General features: G+C 44.0%; 1 protein-coding gene across 1 annotated transcript in view; it reads left to right on the top strand.

Annotated features, from left to right (window-relative positions):
* Dera (deoxyribose-phosphate aldolase) overlaps nucleotides 1-23,126 on the top strand; it is a 90,478-nt gene that overhangs the window by 39,663 nt on the left and 27,689 nt on the right. The window contains exon 6 of the mRNA XM_038318932.1: nucleotides 8,910-9,038. Coding sequence (XP_038174860.1) covers nucleotides 8,910-9,038 — 129 coding nt within the window. The remainder of the gene's footprint in view (nucleotides 1-8,909; nucleotides 9,039-23,126) is intronic.

The following is a 23,126-nucleotide window of genomic DNA, read 5'->3' as shown; positions in this document are numbered from 1 at the left end:
AGGAAGCTGTGGTAAGCTGTTGCGTGGGAGGGAGCCTGTAGACAGCAGTTAGGAGCCGCGTCTCGGAAAGCTAAAAGAGAAGTTCTCAGTGCTTTGACTGTAAGGAAATGACAAGTGTCTGAGGCGATAGCCATGGCTGCTTTACACAAATACCGAACAAAACATACGTGCCTCGGAATATCTCAGGGTACCCCGTTAACTGCTGCAATTTTTGTATTTTTATTTATCAGTTTAAAAAATAGATATAAAAAAGAAAAAAACCACCAAAACCACAGTTTAATCTGACTCCTTCTGCTTCTTGTCTACCCCTTGGGCCCAAGCTGTTGGTGCACACAGGCCTCTGCTGGTGTGTGAGACTGGGTTCTCTGAGCGCGGTTGTAGACACTCAGCCCACACGGCCTCACCTGTTCTCCAACCAGGAATGATGGGGAGGCTGGGTTCTGACTTCCACTTCTCGTTAGCATGGTGGTAGTGGGAGGGACCCCAGGGACAGGCTGGAGACGACTCCTGTGAGTCGTGCGAAAATATTAAGTACCTGCAATGGGGTCCATCCCGAGCTTCTGGAACACCCCCTTCAAAGTCCTGAAAGCCTCATTATAAGTCAAAACATTTATTATCAGATTTTTACATGGCGTCACCCCGCCAGCCGCTTCTCGGGTGCATGTTTTTTGTTAAATTTTGCATTATTCTGACTAATCCGTAGCTGTGGTGTTTGAATTCCACTTCATTTGTCAGTCATCTTTTATAATAGCCTTCCGAATTATTATTTTTTCTGGTACGTGGTTAGAATTGTTTTTTCTTCCTTTCTCTTTAAATGAGGAATTCTCAGTTTTGTAATGTTTGAATTTTTAACAATGAACATATATTACTTGGAAGTGTGTGAGCAGAAAAAACATACCAAAGACTCTAGAGTGATGAGGTCTGCAAAGACCTGGCGTCGGGACTGCGCCGAGGACTGTTTATCATAGCCGAAGTCTGCAACCTTAGGCCTCACCAACAGGGAAATGGTGGAGTACATTTTTCATCTGTATGATGGAAGATTGTATGGCCATTAAAAATTGTGTCATAGACCTATATGTAAAAACATAGAAAGCTGTAACATAAGGGCATATAAAATATGTTCCATATAAAACCATGCTTTAGAAGCTTTTAGCACCATAGACTGGTTGGTGGTCACAAATGCCCTCCCATAAGGAAAATACTTAGATTCTAAACAGACCATTTTTTTTTATATTTGGTATAAAAAAATACCAAATTCAGTTTTAAGTTTTAGTTTTGAGTAATTTTATTAAACTTATAGAAAACTGCAAAAATAGTGTGCTGAACTCATGTTTATGTATCATGCAGATTCTATTGGTATAAAATTCTATTACTTATATTTTGGGCTTTTTTTGCTTGTGTACATACATACACATATGTCTATGTAAATGCATACATATATACATATATTATTTATGTATAATTTATAAACTATTTGAGACTAATTTGAATTTCTGTTGACTCGTTACCCTTGAATATGTATCATGTATTCTCAAGAAATGAAAGCAAGATTACACCAAGCCAGAGTACTGTGTTATGTCCAACATCAGATGAACGGGCTCTGTATAGATTTTTCAGGTGCCCGATGGTATTGTTAGGTCTACATCTGTCATTATGTATCCCTTTTACTTCTTCACTGGAATGGTCCTGGTCTTAAGAGTACAGCCTCTGTTATTAATAATTTCTAAGCTGTATTTCAGGGCCTTCAGATGTAGCTCCATTGATAAAGTGGATGTCCAGCATGCATGAAGCCCTAGATTTGATCTACAGATGTAGCTCCATTGATAAAGTGATTGTCCAGCGTGCATGAAGCCCTAGATTTGATCTACAGATGTAGCTCCATTGATAAAGTGGATGTCCAGCGTGCATGAAGCCCTAGATTTGATCTACAGATGTAGCTCCATTGATAAAGTGGATGTCCAGCGTGCATGAAGCCCTAGATTTGATCTACAGATGTAGCTCCATTGATAAAGTGGATGTCCAGCGTGCATGAAGCCCTAGATTTGATCTACAGATGTAGCTCCATTGATAAAGTGGATGTCCAGCGTGCATGAAGCCCTAGATTTGATCTACAGATGTAGCTCCATTGATAAAGTGGATGTCCAGCGTGCATGAAGCCCTAGATTTGATCTACAGATGTAGCTCCATTGATAAAGTGATTGTCCAGCGTGCATGAAGCCCTAGATTTGATCTACAGATGTAGCTCCATTGATAAAGTGGATGTCCAGCGTGCATGAAGCCCTAGGTTTGATCTCCAGTATCTCACAAAGCAAGAGTGGTGATGCTAAAGTCCTAGCAATCGGAGGTGGGGGCAGGAGGACCATTCTGTGCTACACAAGATGATTTCACACACACACAGAGCCTCAAGTTCTGATTGGCTTGGAGTTTTCTTCTACTAGGTTCAAGTTATGTGTTTTTGGTGGGAATACATGCTGAAGTTTCTCCCTGTTCTTGAGGACATTAAATCTTACTGGGCTAGGATGACTTCTGCCAAATTTCTCCAGAATAAAATGAGGAAGTTTTTTTTTTTCATTTTAAGAGGTAGTTAATATAGATTATGAATAGAGATCTTTTCAGACTGCTAATATCCCAGTTCTAATCCAACTTTTATCCAGAATTTTACCATCCATTTGTAATTCTTCAGTTATGATTCCAGTAGTTGTTGCCATGTGGCCATTCATAGTTACATCATTTCTTCTAAACTTATTATTCCTGCCTGCTTCGCTCCTGTCCTGCTTCTCTCTCTTTCCCCATCCCTCTCTCCTTCTTTTTTTTTTTTTTTTTTTTTTGCAAGAACTCATAGATTTCTTTTAAACTTACTTGGCAGTAATCTTTTCCTATCACTATGACATTTTCATAATATACACACTCCCATTTTTCTCATATTCACACACAATATCCCTCTATAGGCTGCCCTTCCCCTTAGTCTCTCTCTGCTTTCCAGACATACATATGTCTCTATAGAGAGACCCACGTGCCTTTCTCCCTGTTCCTCGCCTCCCTCTTTTTTCCTCTAGTCTTCCTTCTGTGTTTATGTCATAATATCATTGCTGGTTTTGATACCGTCTAATATTTGATTAGTGGGAGCTACTTCCTGCCAGCTCCTGTGTCCTTTCAGTGTTCCCATCATTGAACTTTCCTTTGTTATAAAAGATAATCTGGTCTTATTTTGACTTTCTTTAAAACCTTTACCCTATTTTCCAAGGAACTGTGATCCTTTCATTGAAGAAGCTAAGATCTGGATGCCAAATGCACTCAGCACTGTTAAGATGCTGTTGTTGCTAGGTGCACTCAGTGGTCAGATCTCGCAAGTATGCTAATGTAAGCGTAGACACAGCATTCGTGAACACATCTATAGCTGTGCCTCTGTCTGCCTGCCTGCCTGCCTCTTTCTATGTGTGTGTGTGTGTGTGTTTTAGAGCTCTTGAATTCTCTATTATGATCCAGCACCTCAGGTATTATCCTCATACCCCCTCCCATGTTTGTGTTCTTCTTTCACGTTACTGAGAAATTGGTTCCCATGAATATATGTTTGGTCAGTGACCTGTTTGGTCAGTGTTCACATGACACATGATCAGATCCAGTGTATAACACTTCTAAGACTCTTTGAACACCTCCCTGGCTCAGTACTGTTGGCTCTACTCAATAAATTCTGCCCCGGAGTTCCCAGCAATCACTGGTTAGGGTGCCTCTCACTTTCCATGGCAGACTAAGTCCCTCCTCATCCTTCAAGGGTGTCCCAACCCCACTGTGACATACGAGTTCCCTGCCTGTCTCTGCTCCTCTGCCTTAGAGATCTGCCACAAGACGGTTTCTGGGTTGTCTTTCTAAGTCAGTGGCAAGGCCAGCGCTCTCAGCTCTAACTGCTTGAGCTTTTAGAGTAAAGCAGCGCTTAATCTTCATTTTCTGTGTGCCTGTTATTAAAGGTGGATATGAAAGAAACATAATTAGTTGATTACCTTCATAATCATCCGAATAATTGCTTTTACATCTATTCTCAGAATTTGAGAAATGGCTGTGAAATGAAGAAAAATGGAGGAGCTTGGGAAGTTGGGGAACTTTGTCAAGTGACATGACTGATTAGCAGACCCAGGGCCTGGGAAGGCCTGATATAAACCTGGGAGCGCTGTCGTGCCTTGCTCTGCCAGAGGGCTGCAGAGGAGTTAAAACTTGTGTGTATGCGTGTGGGGGACACATGAGAATGAAGGGTGTGCATGCGTGCGTGTGTGTGTGTGTGTGTGTGTGTGTGTGTGCATGTGGAGGCCAGAGGACAACCTGAGGTATCATTCTTTGAATGCCATCCACTTTATTTGTTGAAAAAGGGTCTCTTTCTGGTATTGACTTGCTAATTCACCCAGGGTAATTGGGCAGCAACCCTAGGAACCCTCTGGTCTCTACCAGTGCTAAGATGATTATTGGCGAATGCCACCACACCTGGCTTGTTTTCTCCGTGTTTTCTGGAACTTGGTTCCTCATGCTTCTGTAGCAAGCACTTTATCAAATAAGCTATCTCTTTAACCCTCAAAAATGTTACTATATGGAAGGATACAAAAATAAGTACTTTTAGGTCTTGAATGACCTTTTAACTTTTCATACCTTGGGATGAAAGCCAGGATCTGAGTATCCGAGTGCAAAGTGAATACTTAAAGCTAGATGAGAGCTGGCCTCTTTCTAGAGTCTAAGGTTTGATTACCTTGTGAAGTTCTTCCACATGTTTCATTTGTAGTATGCACTTAGTATTGTGTGTGTGTTTGTGTGTGTGTATGTGTGTGGACACATGTGTACTGGACTTGCTACCAGAACTATTTGAGGATGTATATCTAATCATTTATTTTTTTATTTTTATGTATTTGAGTATTTTGCTTGCACTTGTCTGTGTACCGTGTGCCTGCCTGGTACTCATGGAAGTCAGAAGAGAGCATCAGATTCGCTGGAACTAGAATTATGGATGATTGTGAGCCCCCATGTGGGTACTTACACTCAAATTTGGATCCTCTGCAAGAGCATGCAGTGCTCTTGATCACTGAGCCATCTTTCCAGCCCGAGGAAGTACAAGCTTATTTAGAATCTGAAGATACATATGGATAGGGACAAGATTTTAGGATCTCACCACATTGTGTCTTTCACGTCTGAGATACAATGTAACCAGCAGCTGTGTGACAGAGGTGATTCAAGCGATGTGCAGGAAACACTCAGGACTTTGAAGGGAAGATGCTTTGAAAACTTATGGCTTCTTTATTCTTTGAGTAATCACACCCCAGGGAGAATCATGTTGGAAGGGGCATCTCTTCCTTTATGTCGTCATTGGTGACATCATCCACCCAAATAGTCCAGCAGCCATACAGTAGAACCATACCATATTGTCCTTTCCTTGGGAGGTGGTGAGGGGGAAAAGGGGTGGAAATCTACTCGGGTTTCCTCTTGCTTCACTCATTTGTACCCTGTGGCATCTGTTGAGTGTGGTAAGGCATGATTTGGGTGTGGTTGGGTTGTATGTGAGCCATCAAGTTCTTTGACCCATGTGTGTCATGGTTTCCCAGAGTCTATCGCTAATGTCAAGGCGCAGTACATAAAGCTAGCTGAACATTACTACTGCTTCTCTGTGGTTTCTTTGGCTTAGGCTGTGCTGAAGTGGTTGGTTTGTCTTATATGTAACATTTCTTAGGTTTTATAAATCTTAGGACAATTCTTCATTTGTTTTAGCCTGTAAAGTGATTTTTGCCTCTCTGGAAGGATGTAAGAAAAATATGGGAAACTATTAGTAAAGAATAAATACCTATGAATTGCCCCATTCTCTTGCAGTCACATGGATTATTTAATTGAACCTTCCAGAAACACACAAGCAAACTAGCCCCTCTACATAAATAGTTTAGAGAAAAAGAGTAATGGTAACACACACAACTCAAAAATTACAGTAGCTGTGCCAGCTCCAGAGTCTTTTCTGTTTAGAGGAAAAAGAAAAAAAAAGAAAAGAAAAAAATTATGGGCAGAGTGATGCCTCAGTAGTTAAAGGTATGTTGTTTAGGCTGATAACCAGTTCAGTTCCTGGGCACACAGGATGGGAGGACCAACTCCCTTAGGCTGTCTTGCAGCCTCCACCTCTGCATAGGCATGCAATAGATAGAAGCCTGATAAACAAAGGAAAAAGGAAGATTTATCGCAAACTTCCTCCAAGGAAGTTTTCTTGTGTTCTTTCCAAAGAGGCTGTATTTTAGGCTCTTGAGGGATTCAGATTGGAGTGGGAAAGAAGTAGGGTTCATGCAGTAAAGCGCTTGAGTACAAGGGTTCGAGTTTGAGTCCCAGAATCCATAGACTAAAGCAGGGCATGGCGGGACTCATTTGTAACACCAGCCTTGGAGAGACAGAAGCATGTGGGTACCTGGGATTCACTAGCCAGAGAGCTAGCCGATCGGTGAACTGCATGTTCCTTGAGAAGCCCTGTTGCAAGGGAATAAGGCACAGAGTGACAAAGAGGGACATCCAGTGTCTTCCACCATCCTACTCAGCCACCACACGTACAAAAATTAGAATAAAATCAAGCTATAAGATGTTTGGTCAGGAATATATGCTATTGTTATTTCATGAAATTAGTAAAATGATGTGGCAAATTAGGCCTTGAGAGTGGGAGGGCACCAAGGTGCAGATGACTCTTGCAAATTCCTCCATTTGGGAAAGAACGTACGTACCCTCCAAATGGTGACGTTATGAAACACACCAAGGTTTTCTGGTTAATTTAACTACAGGTAAATAAATCCTGTGTTCATTAAAAATTGTATATTTTCAGCCGGGCGGTGGTGGCGCACGCCTTTAATCCCAGCACTCGGGAGGCAGAGGCAGGCGGATCTCTGTGAGTTCGAGGCCAGCCTGGTCTACAAGAGCTAGTTCCAGGACAGGCTCTAAAAAAGCTGCAGAGAAACCCTGTCTCGAAAAACCAAAAAAAAAAAAAAAAAAAAAAAAAAAAAAAAAAAAAAAAAAAAAATTGTATATTTTCCTATAGACATGATCATAATCAATGGTTTAAGAATTTTTATTCAAATCAAAGTTCACTTCAACAGAAGCTGTAATTAAATATTTTTCAAGATTTTGACCATACAGCAGAGTTTCTGGTCCCTACAGGGAGTGGGAATAAGATATGATGTTTGACATCACAAGATGGAAACTCATCTACCAAAATACCAAAATTCTAAATTTCATAGTGATGTTTAAGCTGTGTTTGAGAATTCACATGTCAGGTAGTATGCAAAGTACTACACACACACATACACACACATATACACACACTTACACACACATACACACACACACATACACCTTTAATCTCATAATAACCCTGTAAGGTATGATTTACACGCTGAAGACAGAACTATGATGGAGAGAAATGTTGCCTGAGGTCCGACCGGAAGTGACGCAGCTGCTTTTCAGCACAGCTATCTGCTGTGAAGCCTGCTTCCCGGGTAGTAGCTTACTGTAGAATTTTAACTCGAACGTTAACTTTGGGTTGGCGTTTTTGGATTTTTTTAGGCTATAAGTCATTTTACTTGTTGCTCCTCAAAAGCAATGTTCTCTCTTTAGATTCAGTGTCACGAAACATCCCACAGTCACTTTCCTGAGTTGTAAGGATGTCATTTGTTACTGCCTGGTGTGGGGTTATGATTGAAGACATTCCTATACAGGTGTCATGGTGGGCTCTTAGGGCGGACGGCTTTCCCGCAAGTCAGGCGAAGTGGGCAGGGGGCTGGAGCTCCATGGTGGTGTCACCTCAGACCTTCTGTGGGGACAATCTGGAGGTAACAAGCCTTCTGTCTTACCACGTCCCTGTGTGTAAAACACCCTCCCCTAAGACGCACCACCTTGGCCCTTGTGGTAAGATTTTCCATTTCCTGAGTTTTGCGAGTCAGGTGGGCCATATGATAGGGAGTTACAGCTAAAATCCCCACTGCCATCCTCAGAAGACTGTTACATAGTTTTTCTGAAAAGTTTGATACCTATATTGGTTTTGTCTATCAGCATTTTTGTTTTTTTATTTTGGGTTTTATATATTTTTATATTTATATTTTGTATTTATATTTATCTGATTGTATTTTGTTTGCTCATTGGTTTCTGTCACCTTGAACTGCTTCCCTCAATTTTATTTTGTCATGTGTCTATGTACACGTCTTTGTCTATCTGTCTGTCCGTCTAATCTACTTAGCAGACTGCTTTCAGGTACTGTTTGGAGCTCTAGAAGTCCTGAAGGGATCTAGGGTTAGGGTCAATTGAAGGCCACATCAGAGCACACCTCTGCCAATAGCTTTCTTCATATGCATGTAGTTTTACCCTGCCGGGCGCTTCACCTCTTGGTCTGGAATATGCATGTGAACTTTCCTCAGTAGTGGGCAGCCTGTTCTTTCTGCGTCATTGATAATTTCTCTAGAAGGATCAGCTGTATATCCTAGCAGGAGCCTCTGTCTCCTCTAAGTGGCATTAGTAGGAACCCCAGGGTTCTTTTCTCTAGCTTGCAAACTGCTATAGTAACCATATGAGTAGCATTTATATGAGATAAATTTGGTTTTTTCTCCCTCAGGTCATAATCATATGGAAAAGGTAGAGATTATTTATAATTTGCATGTCCTTATAATGATGTTTAAGAAGCTTTATGACTCTAGACCCCTAGGCCAGCACTTAGAAACAGGTTCACGGTGGCAAACTGGGCATTCCTTGTCTCAGGGTGTGAACCGTAGCAGAATGCTGTAGGTGATATTAAATTGGGGTGGTGGTTAGGAAGGGACAAGCGTTTTACGTCTCCTCAATCTGAAGTGGGTTCCTCTGGCTCTGAAGGCTTGCCAGGCTCTTGCCTGCTTTCTAACCACCTCAATGATTTTCTTCTCCAGCCCTCTACGACGAGATCAGCCAGTTTCGAAAGGCCTGCGGGGAGGCTCATCTCAAAACCATCCTAGCCACAGGAGAGCTCGGCTCTCTCACTAACATCTACAAAGCCAGCCTGGTAGCAATGATGGCAGGTGAGTTTTATGGATTCAGATGGGGTTCCGACTGGATTGATGGTTTCAGGAGAAAGGAGCAAATGAAAGCACTTGCGTGTTATTGAAAGTGCTAACCCCTTGGGGGCCAACTTTTGTGTGTGTGTGGGAGGGATGAGACGTTTTGTGAATGCATACACAGAGTGAAGTGGGCAGAGACTTCTGGGCTTTTCTCCACCTTTCTGTTTTTTGTTTCTTATTTGTTTGGCATTTCTTTGCTGCACTATCCTTATGTAGCAGTAGATGGCGCTCTTGTTAGCGATTTGCCTTTTGTGTGATTTGATTATTCCTTCATCAGCACAGGCTGGGCAGGAGTTCTCTGTGACTTAAGAGATGAGTTTTTCTCCTAGATCTGCCTCTGTGCTTTCTGAAGCAGCCTCTGCTTTTGTCCCTGCACATATAAAGAAGAATTACTGTGGTGTTGGTTTTCCTGCTTCCACATAGATGTAGACCTGTTGCTTTGCACGCATACCTGATGTAGCCACCTGTGGGCCTTCTAGTTGGAGCTGGGCTGTACTTTCTCACTTCCACAGCACCCGCGATTCTGCCGTCTCCCCCGTTGCCATGCCTAATGTTTCCCCTGTATCTGCAGAGATGCCTCTGTCCTGGGCAGACGCTCCCTACTGGATCACCTCAGCTCAGTTCTCTGTCCCTACTTTTGGTCCCTTTCAGTCTTCCCGCCTTTTTGCTGTTAAATGATCTTTTCAAAGTGATGATTTGATTATGGCCTTGCTTTGTTAAATTCTTGCTGTCAGTTCCCTTCGTGTTCCCGATGGAGTGGAACTTTCCTGGCTGCTTACTTGTCTGAGCCTTCTGCTGTCTCGTTTTCCCTTCACCCCTTAGAATCCACCGTGTAGGGTGACTTGGAGCTTCCTCAGAGTGCTGACATTCGGCTCCATTTCATCTTTATTTTGGGCCCCCTGCCTTGAACATAGCTGTCGGCCAGCATAACTGCCCTCAGCATGTTTGGCGTCAGTAAAGCCACACCAGTGTCCAGCAAATTCTCCACATAGTTCATCCCCTGAGCCCCATATCCTTTTGGTTAAGTCTCCATTAGGCAGCATGTCTTACTATGCTGGGGTGCGGACTGAATTTTGAAGGGCCCTGCACTGGGATGAAGACGCCAGGTTTCTCTGGATCAGGCCATCCGTTGTGGTCACCCTGTATGTGTCTATACTCCATGTGCCTTTCGATGCCCTGTCGGGCCTAGTGGATGGCCCCCTGGAACTCACTGACAATCTGCCTGGAGGCATCAAGGGTGCTGCTAGGGCCTGGTCACTGCTTCTGGATGCTGTTGAAGTCGGATGCTATTTGTGTCTTTAAGCACGGAATCTCTAACATTCCAAGGCTAAGCAGGAATAGACTGTGCAGTGGCTCACTGGGATGCTGGTGTTCAAAGGTCCACAGCAGCAAAAGGCTCGCTGTAACTCAGAGGGACTGTGTGAAGGCCTCAGTGTGTGAGCTGGGCATGCGGCTGCCTTCTGTATTCTTTGACAAAGCAAGAGACTGTTAGACCTGACAACAGAGTACAAGTCGAGGCCACCTGCTGGGAACTGCAGTCAGATAGGCCAGCAGACACTCGTGGTACGCCTCTTGAGGGTGCTGCGGTGTCAGCACAGGTACGAGGCACAAACACTTAATGGGGTCACAGCTGAGCTACCCTTGAGGTGTCTCTTACCCCAACTGTGACACCATCACAGAGAAAGTATGTGAGTTCTAAAAGGTCAGCCAATGTCCTCTCTGCACCTGCCGCTCACAGAGGGAAGGTGGCATTAGGCCAGCTCCATCCACTCCACCCAGGGAAGACTGCCTAGAAAGCCGCCTTTGCCACTTTCCCCTTGTTTAGTTGTCCGCTGTTGTCTGTCTGTCTCATTCCAATGTTTACCTAGTCTGTTGAGGACATAGCTGTGGGTTCCATCCACAGGCTCATCTCCGGTTTATTCTTATGTTCGGACCATAAGAAGAAGAATGTCCTTTAGCTGGTGTAGAACGTAATGGAATTCAGGATGGAATTTTCAGACAGACATTGTTGTTGGTGTCTGTTCCTACTGGTTTTCTCCATTACTCTCTTGTTCTCCCTCCCCGCCTGCCCCTTTCCTTCCTTCTTACAGTTCATTCCCCTCTGCCTTATTTAACATACACACTCACGCACACACACACGCATACACACACACATTCTATACCTGAGAATTGCTGTCTCTTCTTATTCTCGTCCTTTAGACCTTTCCGCCTCCCATGTGTTAATAGTTGCTCTTTGGCTTTTATAGGAGAAGGGCATGAGTCCCTCCCATAGGAGAGGGAACGTGTGGCTGAGTAAAGTCCCATTGTGCATATATACTGCTTTTTCCCACCTAGTCTGGCTCCGTTCTTTGGCCGTCATGAGTAAACATGAACGTGCTGATGTATCTGTTTGTGCGACTTTGATTTCTTTGGGTGTGTACCCAGGAGTGATACAGCTGCCTTGAACAGTAGTTCTGTTTTCAGTTTCCTGAGAACCTCCTTCCTGGTTTCCATGGGGAGACCACACTAGGTTTTCTGTTTTGTGTGTGTGTGTGTGTTTGTTTGTGTGTGTGTCTGTCTGTGTGTGTGTATTCCTGGGACTTGAAACTGGGTTCAAACTTCGCACATTCTAGACAGGTGCTTTTCCATTGAGTTCTAGCCCCATTGTTGACACACCAGTTTAATACCCTTGTCTTCACATCATCTCTGGGCTCCATGGAGAAACCTGGAATTCACTGATTTTCCTGAGATTGCAAAGCTCACACACACCTGTGGTCAGTCGTGAGCTCCCATTTACGGACTTCTCACTTGCAGGGCAGCTGTTTCCTAAGACTCTGTGCTCGCTCTCATGAAGGACACGGCTTTCAGTGGTATAACATTTGCCAGCTTCTAGCCTATTTCCTAACCTGTATTTTTCCTGTCATTGTATATAAATTAACTGTTTTTCAAACATTTTAAAAATTTAGTGTTCTTTTGTATTTTTGCTTTAGTTTTATTACATAATGCACAAAATAATCCCAAATAAAAATAAGTTATCTTTTTTTTTTTAACCTAAAAAGTTAACCTCACTGAGGTAAATTTATAGTAATTGAAATTTGGGTGTTAAGTGTACAGCGAGAGAAGTTTTGACAGTATGCGATTGCCTGAAGCTACCTACACAGTCCAGAAGCAAAACTTCACCATCACCCAGGTGGATTCTGAGTGACTGTCTTAGTGTCTGTTCTATGGCTGTGAAGAGACACAGGTTCATCCTGGTTGGGAGCATAGTGGCACCAGGCAGGCATGGAGCTGGAGCAGTAGCCGAGAGTTCGAGGCAGAGAGGGAGCGCAAAGGACTGGGCTTGGCAAGGGCTTTTGAAACCTCAAAGCCTACCCCAGTGACTCACCTCCTCTGACAAGCCACACCCCCTCTGACAAACCACACCTCTTCCGACAAGGCCACACCTCCTCTGACAAAGCCACACCTCCTACTCATTCCTGAACAGTAGCTGGCGTCGAACACTCAAATCTAAAAGGCTACTTACTAGCTGGACCATTCCCCTTCAAACCACCGCAGACCCCTCAGAGTCAGTTCCCTGCTTTCCACCGGCTTCCTCAACAACAGAAGCATTAATCTGAGTTTATCAACATCCATCGGCTTTGTCAGTTTAGAGCATCGCGTAGTTCACATCATAGGTGCCCTCTTACGTGCTGCTCCCCAGAATAATAACCGCAAGACTGTAAGTTTTCATGCAGGTGTTCCATTGCCACATAAATCTGTTGAGCTGCTGGAATTCTGGTTGTAAAGCTGTGTATGAGCTCGTCTCCGTCTGATGCTGTGCAGTCTGTAGTTACAGCTCATTCTTCAGCCTGACGACGTCTGTTCTTTTCCCATGTCGTGCTTCTCTCCGGACGGAGTCATGCAGGGGTTTTGCCAATTTTATTAATTAGTCTGTTCAAAAACCTAACTTTTGACCCTGTTTTCTTTCTGTTCATTGTTAAAGCATTTTCTACTTTCCTTTGTAAGTTTGCTTGTCTCTTAGAGTGTTAAAGTGCCAGTTAGATTGAGCGCTTTAGTGTCTAAATGTTTAGTGCTTTTCTAGTACCTGCATTTGGGTCTTCTGTAAGAGCAATGTATGTTCTTAACCACTGCGCCGTGTCTCCAGCCCCCACAGCTATTTTGTCAGATACATTTTCTGCCCCATCCTCTCTGTCTTTCCTTCTAGGACCCTAGAAGTGTAAGTGTAAGACTGCTTGATCCTGTCCCATAGGCTGCTTAAGTTCTTTCTCCTTAGTTATCATCCTCACCCTCCTCACTCCCTCTCCTCAGTGGTCTTAGTAATGATGTTCTTCAAACAGGAAATTAGGAATTAAGATGCTATTAACATGGATATTTATTTAGGTCCCTTATTCTTTATTTTGTATCTCAAGTTTGCTTTTAAACCCACTCAGTAAAATTTATGCCACGGTACACATTTGGGTATGGAATTTTGGTTTGTTTATTTGAGATTGTCATTTAATTATAACATTGTACTCTGCTACTGAGTCTGTAAGCTATGTTTTCCTGCATGTCTTTGAACATATTCACAACAACTGATTTAAAGCTCCTATCTGTTAACTTGAGTTTCTGAGTGATTTCAGGTCTGTGTTTTCAGCTCCCAGTTTTCCAAAGCCTGAACACATTTCATGCCACTTTCTAGTTATTAATAACCAGTAAGCAGTCCACCAGTGTTCTGATACATCTGGAATCTTTGCCCCTTACTTTAAAATTAAATTGTTACAAGTCTGTGATTTACAGTCACCATAATTTTATGGTTTTGATAACTGATTATTGCAAAAGCAGTTCTTCTGGAGAAAGAATGACTGGAAAAGCCTAAGTGTGTTAGTGTGGTACTGTTGGCCACTGTAAGCACAAACTTAGCTAACCACGACTTTTGCATGCTGGGTCAGCACTATGATCCAAAGGTCTTCTCCAAAATTTGGGCTAAAGTAGAGTCTCCTAGATACTAGTATTAAGTGGTGGGGCCTCTGAGAAGTTTTCACATCTGCCCCTATGTGTAGTTAATGCCATTCCCACAGGTGTGAGCTAGTGTGGTGTTTGTTCACCCCCTTGTGTTTCCCTCTCTGTCTCCCGTGTGCTGTTGTGCCTTTCTGCCTTGTGGAGCAGCACAGAGGCCCTCACCAATGCTGTGTTCCCGGACGCCCAGCCTCCAGACCTGTGAGCCAAGTTCACTTGTATCTGATAAGTGCTGTATGCAATATCCCGTGACAGCCTCAGAAAGCAGAAGGAGAATCAACTAATATTTCCGGTGAAGGAGCACAGTCAGGAAGATCTGGGCTCTTGTTCTTTCCCTGCTCTACTTGACCTTCTGCGGTTAATGTGATAATCAAACAATCGAATTAAGGCATGAGAATACATTGTAAACTATAAGTCAATAACCTTGCAAGTGATTGACATCTCAGCACGGCTTCTATACTGTCCTGTTAGTAAGAAAGGAGGCCCAACTGATCTTTCTACCAGGCTGTTACAGGCATTCAGAGTATCGCTTTTCAAAAGGCGCTGACTGTGCCTCTGGAGCATACATGATTTTCAGTTGCGCTTTTCTGTACCCGTCCCAGAGCTTGCATTTAGAGGGTTGTTCAAATTAATTTTGGATATGGACTCATTAGAAAAGAGAGCTACAGGAATCCGGTTAAGAGTCACCATTAGTTGTGATCTGTTAGTTATCTTTCTGATGCAGTTCCTGGCCTGTGTACCTGTCGGCTCTCTTAACTCCTGTATTCTGAAAGCCCTAGTAGACATACGAGTCTTCCAACAAGCGGCCAAATGAAATTATCACACAGCTCTCCATCGATCGCCAGGCACCTGCTAGAGAAGTGCGAATAAACTTTTAAAAGGCAGGTAAAAAGAGCAGGTGATTTCCAGCTGCTGTGGAGATTCCTCCGCATTCCGGGTGCAGGGCCTGAAGGGTGAGAATTCAGAGGTCCTTCTGGAGGGGTGGTTCCTATGGGCCTCTGATTGGTGGAAATCTGTTGCGAAAACAAACAAAAGAAGAGCTGGGGAGGGGTAGGCAATTGGAGGGGAAGAGACTGGGGGTGGGGGAAGAGCTGCATTTGTGTTCATCAGGCTCCACAACGATGACGTGATAACAAGCGAGGTCCGCTTACCGAAGAAGAGAAGCACAAAGTAGGCTTGTGTCCTTACTGCGAGAGCCCAGGGGCTGCGCACTTGGAGAATGCGGAGGTGTAGCGCTGCCTTTATCTTTGGGAATGTAGGGCTGTCCGCACGCACACAGGCAACAGCTAACAAGCTCTCCAGGTTACTCTGGACCTTATCTTCAGGAATAATACAGGGGTGATAAATAAGTTTGGAGTGGCGAGGCACGGAAGATGCAATCGTAATGTCATCGGGTTTGAACTGCTGATGCGGATCAGTGCAGAAAGCATTTGCAAAAATATGGGACCAGGAAGGGTGCGCCCTGAAGGAATGCAAAATGAGTTCGAGCTTGGCCAGAATTTTGCAAGGTAGAGGAAATAAAAGTGAAAAGGAAAAAAGAAAAGTAAAAGCTGGAACCAAGGAATGGATGATTCGAAATTCAGCCTAGTAAGATTAGTAACGCAGGGACAGCGAGTGATGCAGAAAAAGAGGAGACTGTAAGTGTGGACATTAAATGACGAGAGAAGGGGTGAGCCATGGGAAACCCACATGGACCACAAGAAGCAGAACATTGAAGCTATGCAGTGATTAACAGTAAATTAATACCTAAAGCTTAAATATGATTAATATGATTCAAATAATAAACGACACCAGAAGATTGTCACAAGTCATACTGAGTCCCTTGTCACCCGCTGCAAGTCTTCCTTGCTCAAGGAGTATTGATCCAGATGGTGCATTCTGATCCCTGTGGTGTGCCAGGCTGTTTTTTTTTTTTTTTTAAAATAAGATCTTGTTTTTTATAAGCAAAAGTGTTTAACTTATGAAAAGATGAGCTATTAATGCAGTCCAGCACTGGAGAAAGCATAAGAATGTGGAGGTGTGTTGGGTTAGAAGATCATTTGTGGAAGTCTCTGGTTTGGGGCTCAAGGGGGACACTGAGGTAAATTGCCCTTTGGGGCAAGAGATTTGTTAGAAAAGTTACATGGCTGTGGGCAGACCTGCAGCAGCATTGCAGGGGCTCGCAGGGAAGTTCAGGACCACGTGGCAAGCATTGGGACTGCCATCTTACCGGGTTTAGAGGAACAGTAAAGGTTCTATGTAGGTCACAACCCTTAGTACCCACTGCATCTGAATCAACCATGGGGCCGGGACCAACAAGAATCTAGAAAATTGCTGCTTTAGTTCTGGGTCCTAAATTATTGGCAGTGGTCACAGTTCTGTTGAAGTGGCGTGGCCCTGCCTCTCATCCTGTAATCGTGACCCAGAGCTTGTGTTCCAGTGCAGGCCTGAGGCGTTGCGAGGCAGTGGTGTGGCATGGATGTGTGTAAGAACTCACAGGTGGACCTAGAAGGGAGCCAGAGCGCTGTGGTTTTTTTTTTTTTTTTTTTTTTTTTTTTTTTTTTTTTTTTTTTTTCAAAACAAAAGGGAGCTGCTGCCTGGCCCAGAGGAAATTCCAGAGAGGCGCGGAAGCACTGAGGGGCCTGCGTAGTCAGTGAGCCTTTATAGTTCCTTAAAGCAGGCCCGAAGTTAGACCACTTACAGGGTGAAAACTGATTCGCTATCCCATCCGGGGAGGAAGCTTAAGTGCAGGCCCCCAAACAGACACTTCAGAATGTTTACCCCACCCACTATCCACCCCACGAGAGATATTTCAGGATACTGCATACTGTCATTCATACTGCCGTGCTGTCCTTTGCTGAGTGTGGAATACACGCTCCAGGAAACAAAGACGGCAGCTTCTGGCTTCCCTTGGCTGGTGGGCACACCGTGCCAACCTCGGCCTCTGCCATCACATGGTGTCTTCTCTGTGTGCCTGAGTCTCTTCCGCGGACTGCAGTCAGGCGATGTACACCTTCCTCAGGGTGATTTCATCCTAACAGATTATAGATGCAGTCGCCCCATTTCCAAGTAAGCTCACTTTCTAACAAATCTAGGGTTTTAGTTTTGACATTCTTTGTTTGGACATAATTCAATCCACAGCAAAAGAAGTAGGATTTCTTGCTTCCGAGGAAGACATGTCGAATCAAACTGGCAAACTTGAATTCAGGGACAAAAGATTGATTTCCCTCCCCTTTTAGCAATATATGTTATGTGGAATGGAGAAATCTAGTAAACATTAAATATTTTTATCTGCAAAAAGCACTTGGTAAGAGAAATGGGAGATTAATGGATAAAATAAAGAATGAGGCATTAGGAGATAAATTTGCTTACGAGCAAGCGACAGAGAATTCCGGGCGGAGGAAATACCTTGCAGATTGGAAAGGAGTGACAGCCCAAGCCAGGAATCAGTTTTGGGACCTGTGGGTTTTGCACTTTATTTTTTATTGGACTTTGTAATAAAAATACAGACCCTCAAAGAGTCCAAGACAGAGTGAGAAATGCTACGAGCGTCAGTAATCAAAAGTTATTCTCGATCATAAACTAAATGATTGGAAATAAATACTGACACGGACTGCACCACGGACCGTGATGTTATAAAGCGGAGCCAGATTCCCTGTGTTCTCTCTTCTTCTGAGTGGATGAATATTTCTTTATTTGACTTTAAAAAAAAAAAGCCTGAAGATTTCTAGGTTTACTTCATAACAAATAAATGAAAAAAGATGTGTTTTTAAATGTGGAAAATTATGTTAATGAAGGAAAAACTGGCTGGCACAAGCCAAAGGTTATATTGCCTTTTCTAGAAGAAAGAAAAGAAGGGCCCACCTTGTTAAATTGCTCAGCAAAGACTTAGGTAGTGAGGAGGACATTCTGGAAATCACCAGCTTATTTCTGTGGCTCTGGCCCTAATGGGAGCATGCACAAAAAGTCATTGTTCTATTGCTGAAGCTGCAGATAGGAATGGGGGTGTGGGGCTGAACTACAGCACGGAACTCCTCTTTTTAAATTTTAACATGGCTTTCAAAAAGTCCATAAATGTCAGTGATCTCATATGTAATTTCTATCTTCCGAGCAGCTAGTTGGGAAAATGGGAAATGTGGTCTTCAAGTTGGAATTGAGCCTACAACATTTTTGTGTGTAAGTCACTGAATTTGTCTTTCTTTCTTTGCCGGTTTCCCTGTGGTTTGCCAGTCAAATTGACGACATGAATGTGTTAACTGTGGGGTCTGGGGATATAGCTCCCTGGTTGGAGTGCCTGTCATATGCAAGGCTCTGAGTGGGTTCAAGCCCTAGCCAAAATTAAAGAAGTAGCTAGAGAATTTAGGTTGAAATGCTTAGAAAACTGTTAGGATCCTCAACGGTGTATAAGAAAAATAGGGCGGGAGGGATGGCTCAGCTGTTAGGAGCACTTGTTGCTCTTGCAGAGGATGCTTGTTCTGTTCCCAGCATCAGCATGGTAGTTTACACCATCCGTAACTGCTGATCCGGGGATCTGATGCTGTTTTTTGACCTCCAAAGTCGGCACATAGTTCATAGACATATATCTATTCATGTGCGTAAAATAAAAATAAATCCTTAAAATGGAAAAATATTCACCAAGATTATGTTTTTGTTTGATTTTAAAAGAGTTCATCAGCCCTTCGTTGTGTGGTGAGAAAACCTGAAATGCACATGGCCAAACTCGCGATGACTAAGTATTTATAAAATGGCCTGGGTGCAGCTGTTGGGCAGGCAGGACCTTGAACCTCTGACCTAGAAGCCAAAGAAGACAGGACAGGAGTCTTTCTTCCCAGCCCTGCAGCTCAGCAGCTGTTTAGAGAGGGTCTCAGACTTGGACAGGGCCCTTGGTAGTTAGCATAAAACAGTCTATTTCTGTAAGTTGTTTGCTTGGCAGACTAAACCTGTGTTCCTTGAGATCTTGTGGGCCCACTGTTCTTTAGACCAATCCAAGGACTAGGCCCGCATCAGCCATTCTGTAGTGCAGTGTACAATCCAAAGGCTGGGCCCACATCAGCCATTCTGTAGTGCAGTGTAGACCCTAAACAACACAGACAATACTGATTTTTGTTTTCTTATTGTTGGTTGTTAAGGACACGATTTTGTATTTCTAGTTTTTCAAAATCATTTGTTGGCCTTCATTGCAGTAAAGACAGAGCAATGTTTCTCCTCCCATCTTCTTTTTGTTAAAGATTTATTTATTAATTTAATGTGCACTGGTATTTTGCCTGTATATATTCTGTGTGAGGGTGTCATATCCCCTCGAACTGTAGTCATTGACAGTTGTGAGCTGCCATGTGGGTGCTGGGAATTGAACCCGGGACCTCTGGAAGAGCAGCCAGTGCTCTTAACTCTCTCTGGTCATCTCTCCAGCCCCTTTCTTCCCATCTTCTACCTGTTAAATGTGGAGTTTGTGTGGGGTCTTGCCGAGTTCTGAGCTGTGCTGAGGAGTGGAGGAAAGAGAGGGGTTGTTCCTGTAAGGGGCAGAGTGGAGACTGAGGAGGAAGGAACGCAGTTAGTCAAGGGTGGACGGACACCTATGGTGGTTTGAAAGAAAATGACCCCCGAAAGGAGTGGCACTATGAGGAGGTGTGGTCTTGTTGAAGGAAGTGTGTCACTGTGGGGGCAGGTTTCATATATGCTCAAGTCATACGCAGTGGGATAGTCTACTGTTGCCTACAGGATGTAGGATTCTCAGATTCTTCTCCAGCACCACATCTTCCTGCATGCTGCTGTGTCCACTATGATGATAATGGACTGAACCTCTGAAGCTGTAAGCCACCACAATTAAATGTGTACCTTTATAAGACTTTCCATGCTCATGGTGTCTCTTCACAGCAACAGAAACCCTAAGACAGCACCCTTCTGCCACCTCAGCACCCAGGGATGCTCTTCCTTCCACAGGCTTCTCCAGAAAGCATCTAACGAAGGTACCATGTTTTCTAGATGCTACTCTGGGACTGAGAGAAGGCACATAAGAGAGAATGGGGGTGAAAAAATGAGCAACTAGGCAATTGGCAAGATAGCCCATCTCCTAGTTTGGTGTAGAAGTTAGAAGCAGCGTGCTTGATCTGCTCTGTGGGAGCGAAGGGGCCCCAGGGACGCTGTTTCCTTGCACCTCTTCTAGCTAGCCCATTGGAGGGAGTGAAAAGAGCTCACAGGGCTGGCGGCACCTGTGAGGGCCCTAGGGGACAGATGTGACATGGGACGGATGTGAAGGAAGGCCTTTCAGGTGGAAAGTCACAGGATCTGTGTTGTAGCCATGTACAGAGGCTGTGTGTCCCAGAGCCGGAGTTGCTCCAGTTGTATGGGAAAGATTTGGGGTGTGACTGGCCAGGAGATGGCACCAGAAAGGCCCTGCAGAGCAGGGGTGACTGTGGGCCATTGTCCTGTTCCATTTCTGTTGTGATAAAGAACCCTTACCATAAACAACTGAGGAGAGTAGCTTTATCCAGTTTACAATCCCAGGTTGTAATCCGTCACAGTAAAGAGTAGTGTCAAATAAATGTATGTAGTCTCGTGTAATCACCTGCCTAGGAATGGTGCTGCCCACTGGGGGCTGGGTCTTCTCACATTATTGAACACTCATGACAGCCCCCTCCAACCCCAGGACATGACCACAAGCCAACCTGACTTAGACAACTCCTCACTTAAGATTCTTTTCCCAGGTGGGGAAAAGAATGTCAGGTTGACAGTTGAAAACTAACCCCACAGATGTGTTAGAAACGAAAGCGATAGTGGTTGAGAACAGCCACATGCTGGGTGGAGGAATGGGAGGCACCACAACACAGACTGTGGTTTTGTTGGGACATGGAATGTGTTTGCAACCCAAGAACCGGGACCCCTCCTTCCTTCCCTGTGTGAGACCTTCACTGCCCACTCTGGTTGGGTTCATTACAGAACATGGCATAGACTAGCCATCCTTTTACTTTTCTGTTCATGTAACAGGAGAAAACAATAACAGCTTTTTAAAAATCTACCAAAAGCCATGAGGGTAACTAGAAAGCCATTTTTCTAGTTGGAACCCATGAGCCAGGCCTAGCATGTAAATCCAGATGAGGACCTGGTACCAGTGTTCTAGAGGGGAAGACAGAGCTTGCTTTCACTTCAGTGCTCAGGATGATGTTTTCTCACTGTTGTCCTGACAGTAAGTAGTGTACCCGTTGGCTTTGTGTGTACAATTTATCACCAGCTGGGACATCAGAAAGTAAGTTTCCTGTGCTTCGAAGCTGCTAAATTGGGCAGGGATAATGGCAGAGGCTCCAAATCATCAGTGGGACAGGAGGGACTGTAGATGGTGTCACACTGAAGTAGCAGAAAACTGTGGTAGAGCCTCCAGTGTCATCACACTGGTCTGATATTAGCATCCTAGTGAATAATTAAAATACGCCAGTTTGCCGCGCACCGACACCACCCGCCCCCATCTGCACTCTGCGCTAGAATCCAGTTCTAGAGCTTCGGGCAGGGGCTGGAGGTTGAGGAAACACACACAGAGACAAACAGACACATGGACATCCAATCACTGGTACAAAGCCCCTCTTTAATAGCACCATGGAGGCTTAAATACCCAGCAGTCAATGGCCAGCAGGTGAAAATCCCATCCTCTGATCCTCTAGGTAGGCACAACTTTTAGTAACTCCAATTAAGATACTCTAGAGAGGGAAGAGCAGCTGAAGACCAGGACTCCAATTGGTTCCAACACCTGTTTATTTTTTTAATAAAAATGGAAAGCGCAGAAGTTACCTTAGTTTGTGCAGCGATCCCTGCCATTACATCCCTCACGTGCCGAGGCTTTTCCTCAGCCTGGACAGCTGGTGGCTGGAAAACGGTCTGCATTCTTCTTCTGCAGTATTCAGTATTATAATGCCTTTTCAAGCCATAAAAAAATCTTTTAAAACTGCTTTCGGGTATTTCCAGTACAGTTGGCATTTCCTAAATTGAAAGGTTATTAAGTATATTTTTCTGCTGAAGTTATTTTTGAAGTTCATTTCTCATTTCGTGTTCTTGCCAACACCACACATCCAGACGTGGTTATTGCTTATCCTATTCCTGCCTTGATTTTAAACTCCAGACTCCCAGGATGTGATCGAGTTTCTTCCTATAATCAAATATGCTTTACCATTAATCTTTGTTTGGTCCTTCAAGGCTAGAGTGAAAAAGTACGATGATTTTTCATTGTTTTTTTGTTTTATTATTATTATTATTATTAATTTGTTTATTTAATTTAAGACAAATGGCTCAGAGAAAAAGAATGGCCCATATAGAAGCCAGAAAAGAATTTGTGCTTACCGACACAGAGTGAGACAAAAATATGTGTTGTAGCCTATAGTCTGATCCTCTTGAAGGTGCTCGTACCCTGTTTTAGGAGCTCAAGGCATGTAGGCCTCAGCGGTTCCCAGCAGTTTCTGAAGGAGCTGTTCATATGTGTGGCCAGTGAGAATAGAGGGTGGGAAAGGGGAGGGTGGGGAAGGGGGAGGGTGGGAAGGGGGAGAGTGACAAAGGAGGTGGGTGAGAAAGGGAGGGTGGGAAGGGGAAGAGTGAGAAGGGGTGGGTGAGAAAGGGGAAGGGTGGGAAGGGGGAGGGTGAGAAAGGTTGGTGGCCTCTCAAGGAGGAACTGGCTGAGGAGGGCAGGGCAGTGTGGAGAGGATCTTAAAGATGACATCTCCTGTTTCCTGTTCTCCAGAGCCAGAAATGGCTTGCATACTGCAGGAGAGGTGTGATTTAACGTGGACTGGCCTTGACCTCTCCTTGGTCTCTCAGATGCTGGAATTATGAAGCTCAGAATGTCTCTTCCCCAGCTTTGTAGGGGACAGTGTTTTGATGAGATGCAGAGAGGGACTCCACTGACATTCCTGTGTCTTGAGGAAACTCCTTTTTGCTGAAAGCTTATGGGTGCTTGGAGGCCCGAGCATTGGATTCTGTGGGAGTAAAGCTGGGATTCTAGGCTTGCCTGACATTTGTTGTTGTCCGCAAACTGGAGAAATACATTTTGATTTCAGCCAACCATGCATTTATGAACTTTGGAACACAATCCATTTTTCGGTTGGAGAACTGCATTAT

The sequence above is a fragment of the Arvicola amphibius genome, chromosome 2 (genome assembly GCF_903992535.2).
Source record: "Arvicola amphibius chromosome 2, mArvAmp1.2, whole genome shotgun sequence".
NCBI classification, from domain to species: Eukaryota; Metazoa; Chordata; class Mammalia; order Rodentia; family Cricetidae; genus Arvicola; species Arvicola amphibius.
This window is presented reverse-complemented; position numbering and strand designations above follow the sequence as displayed.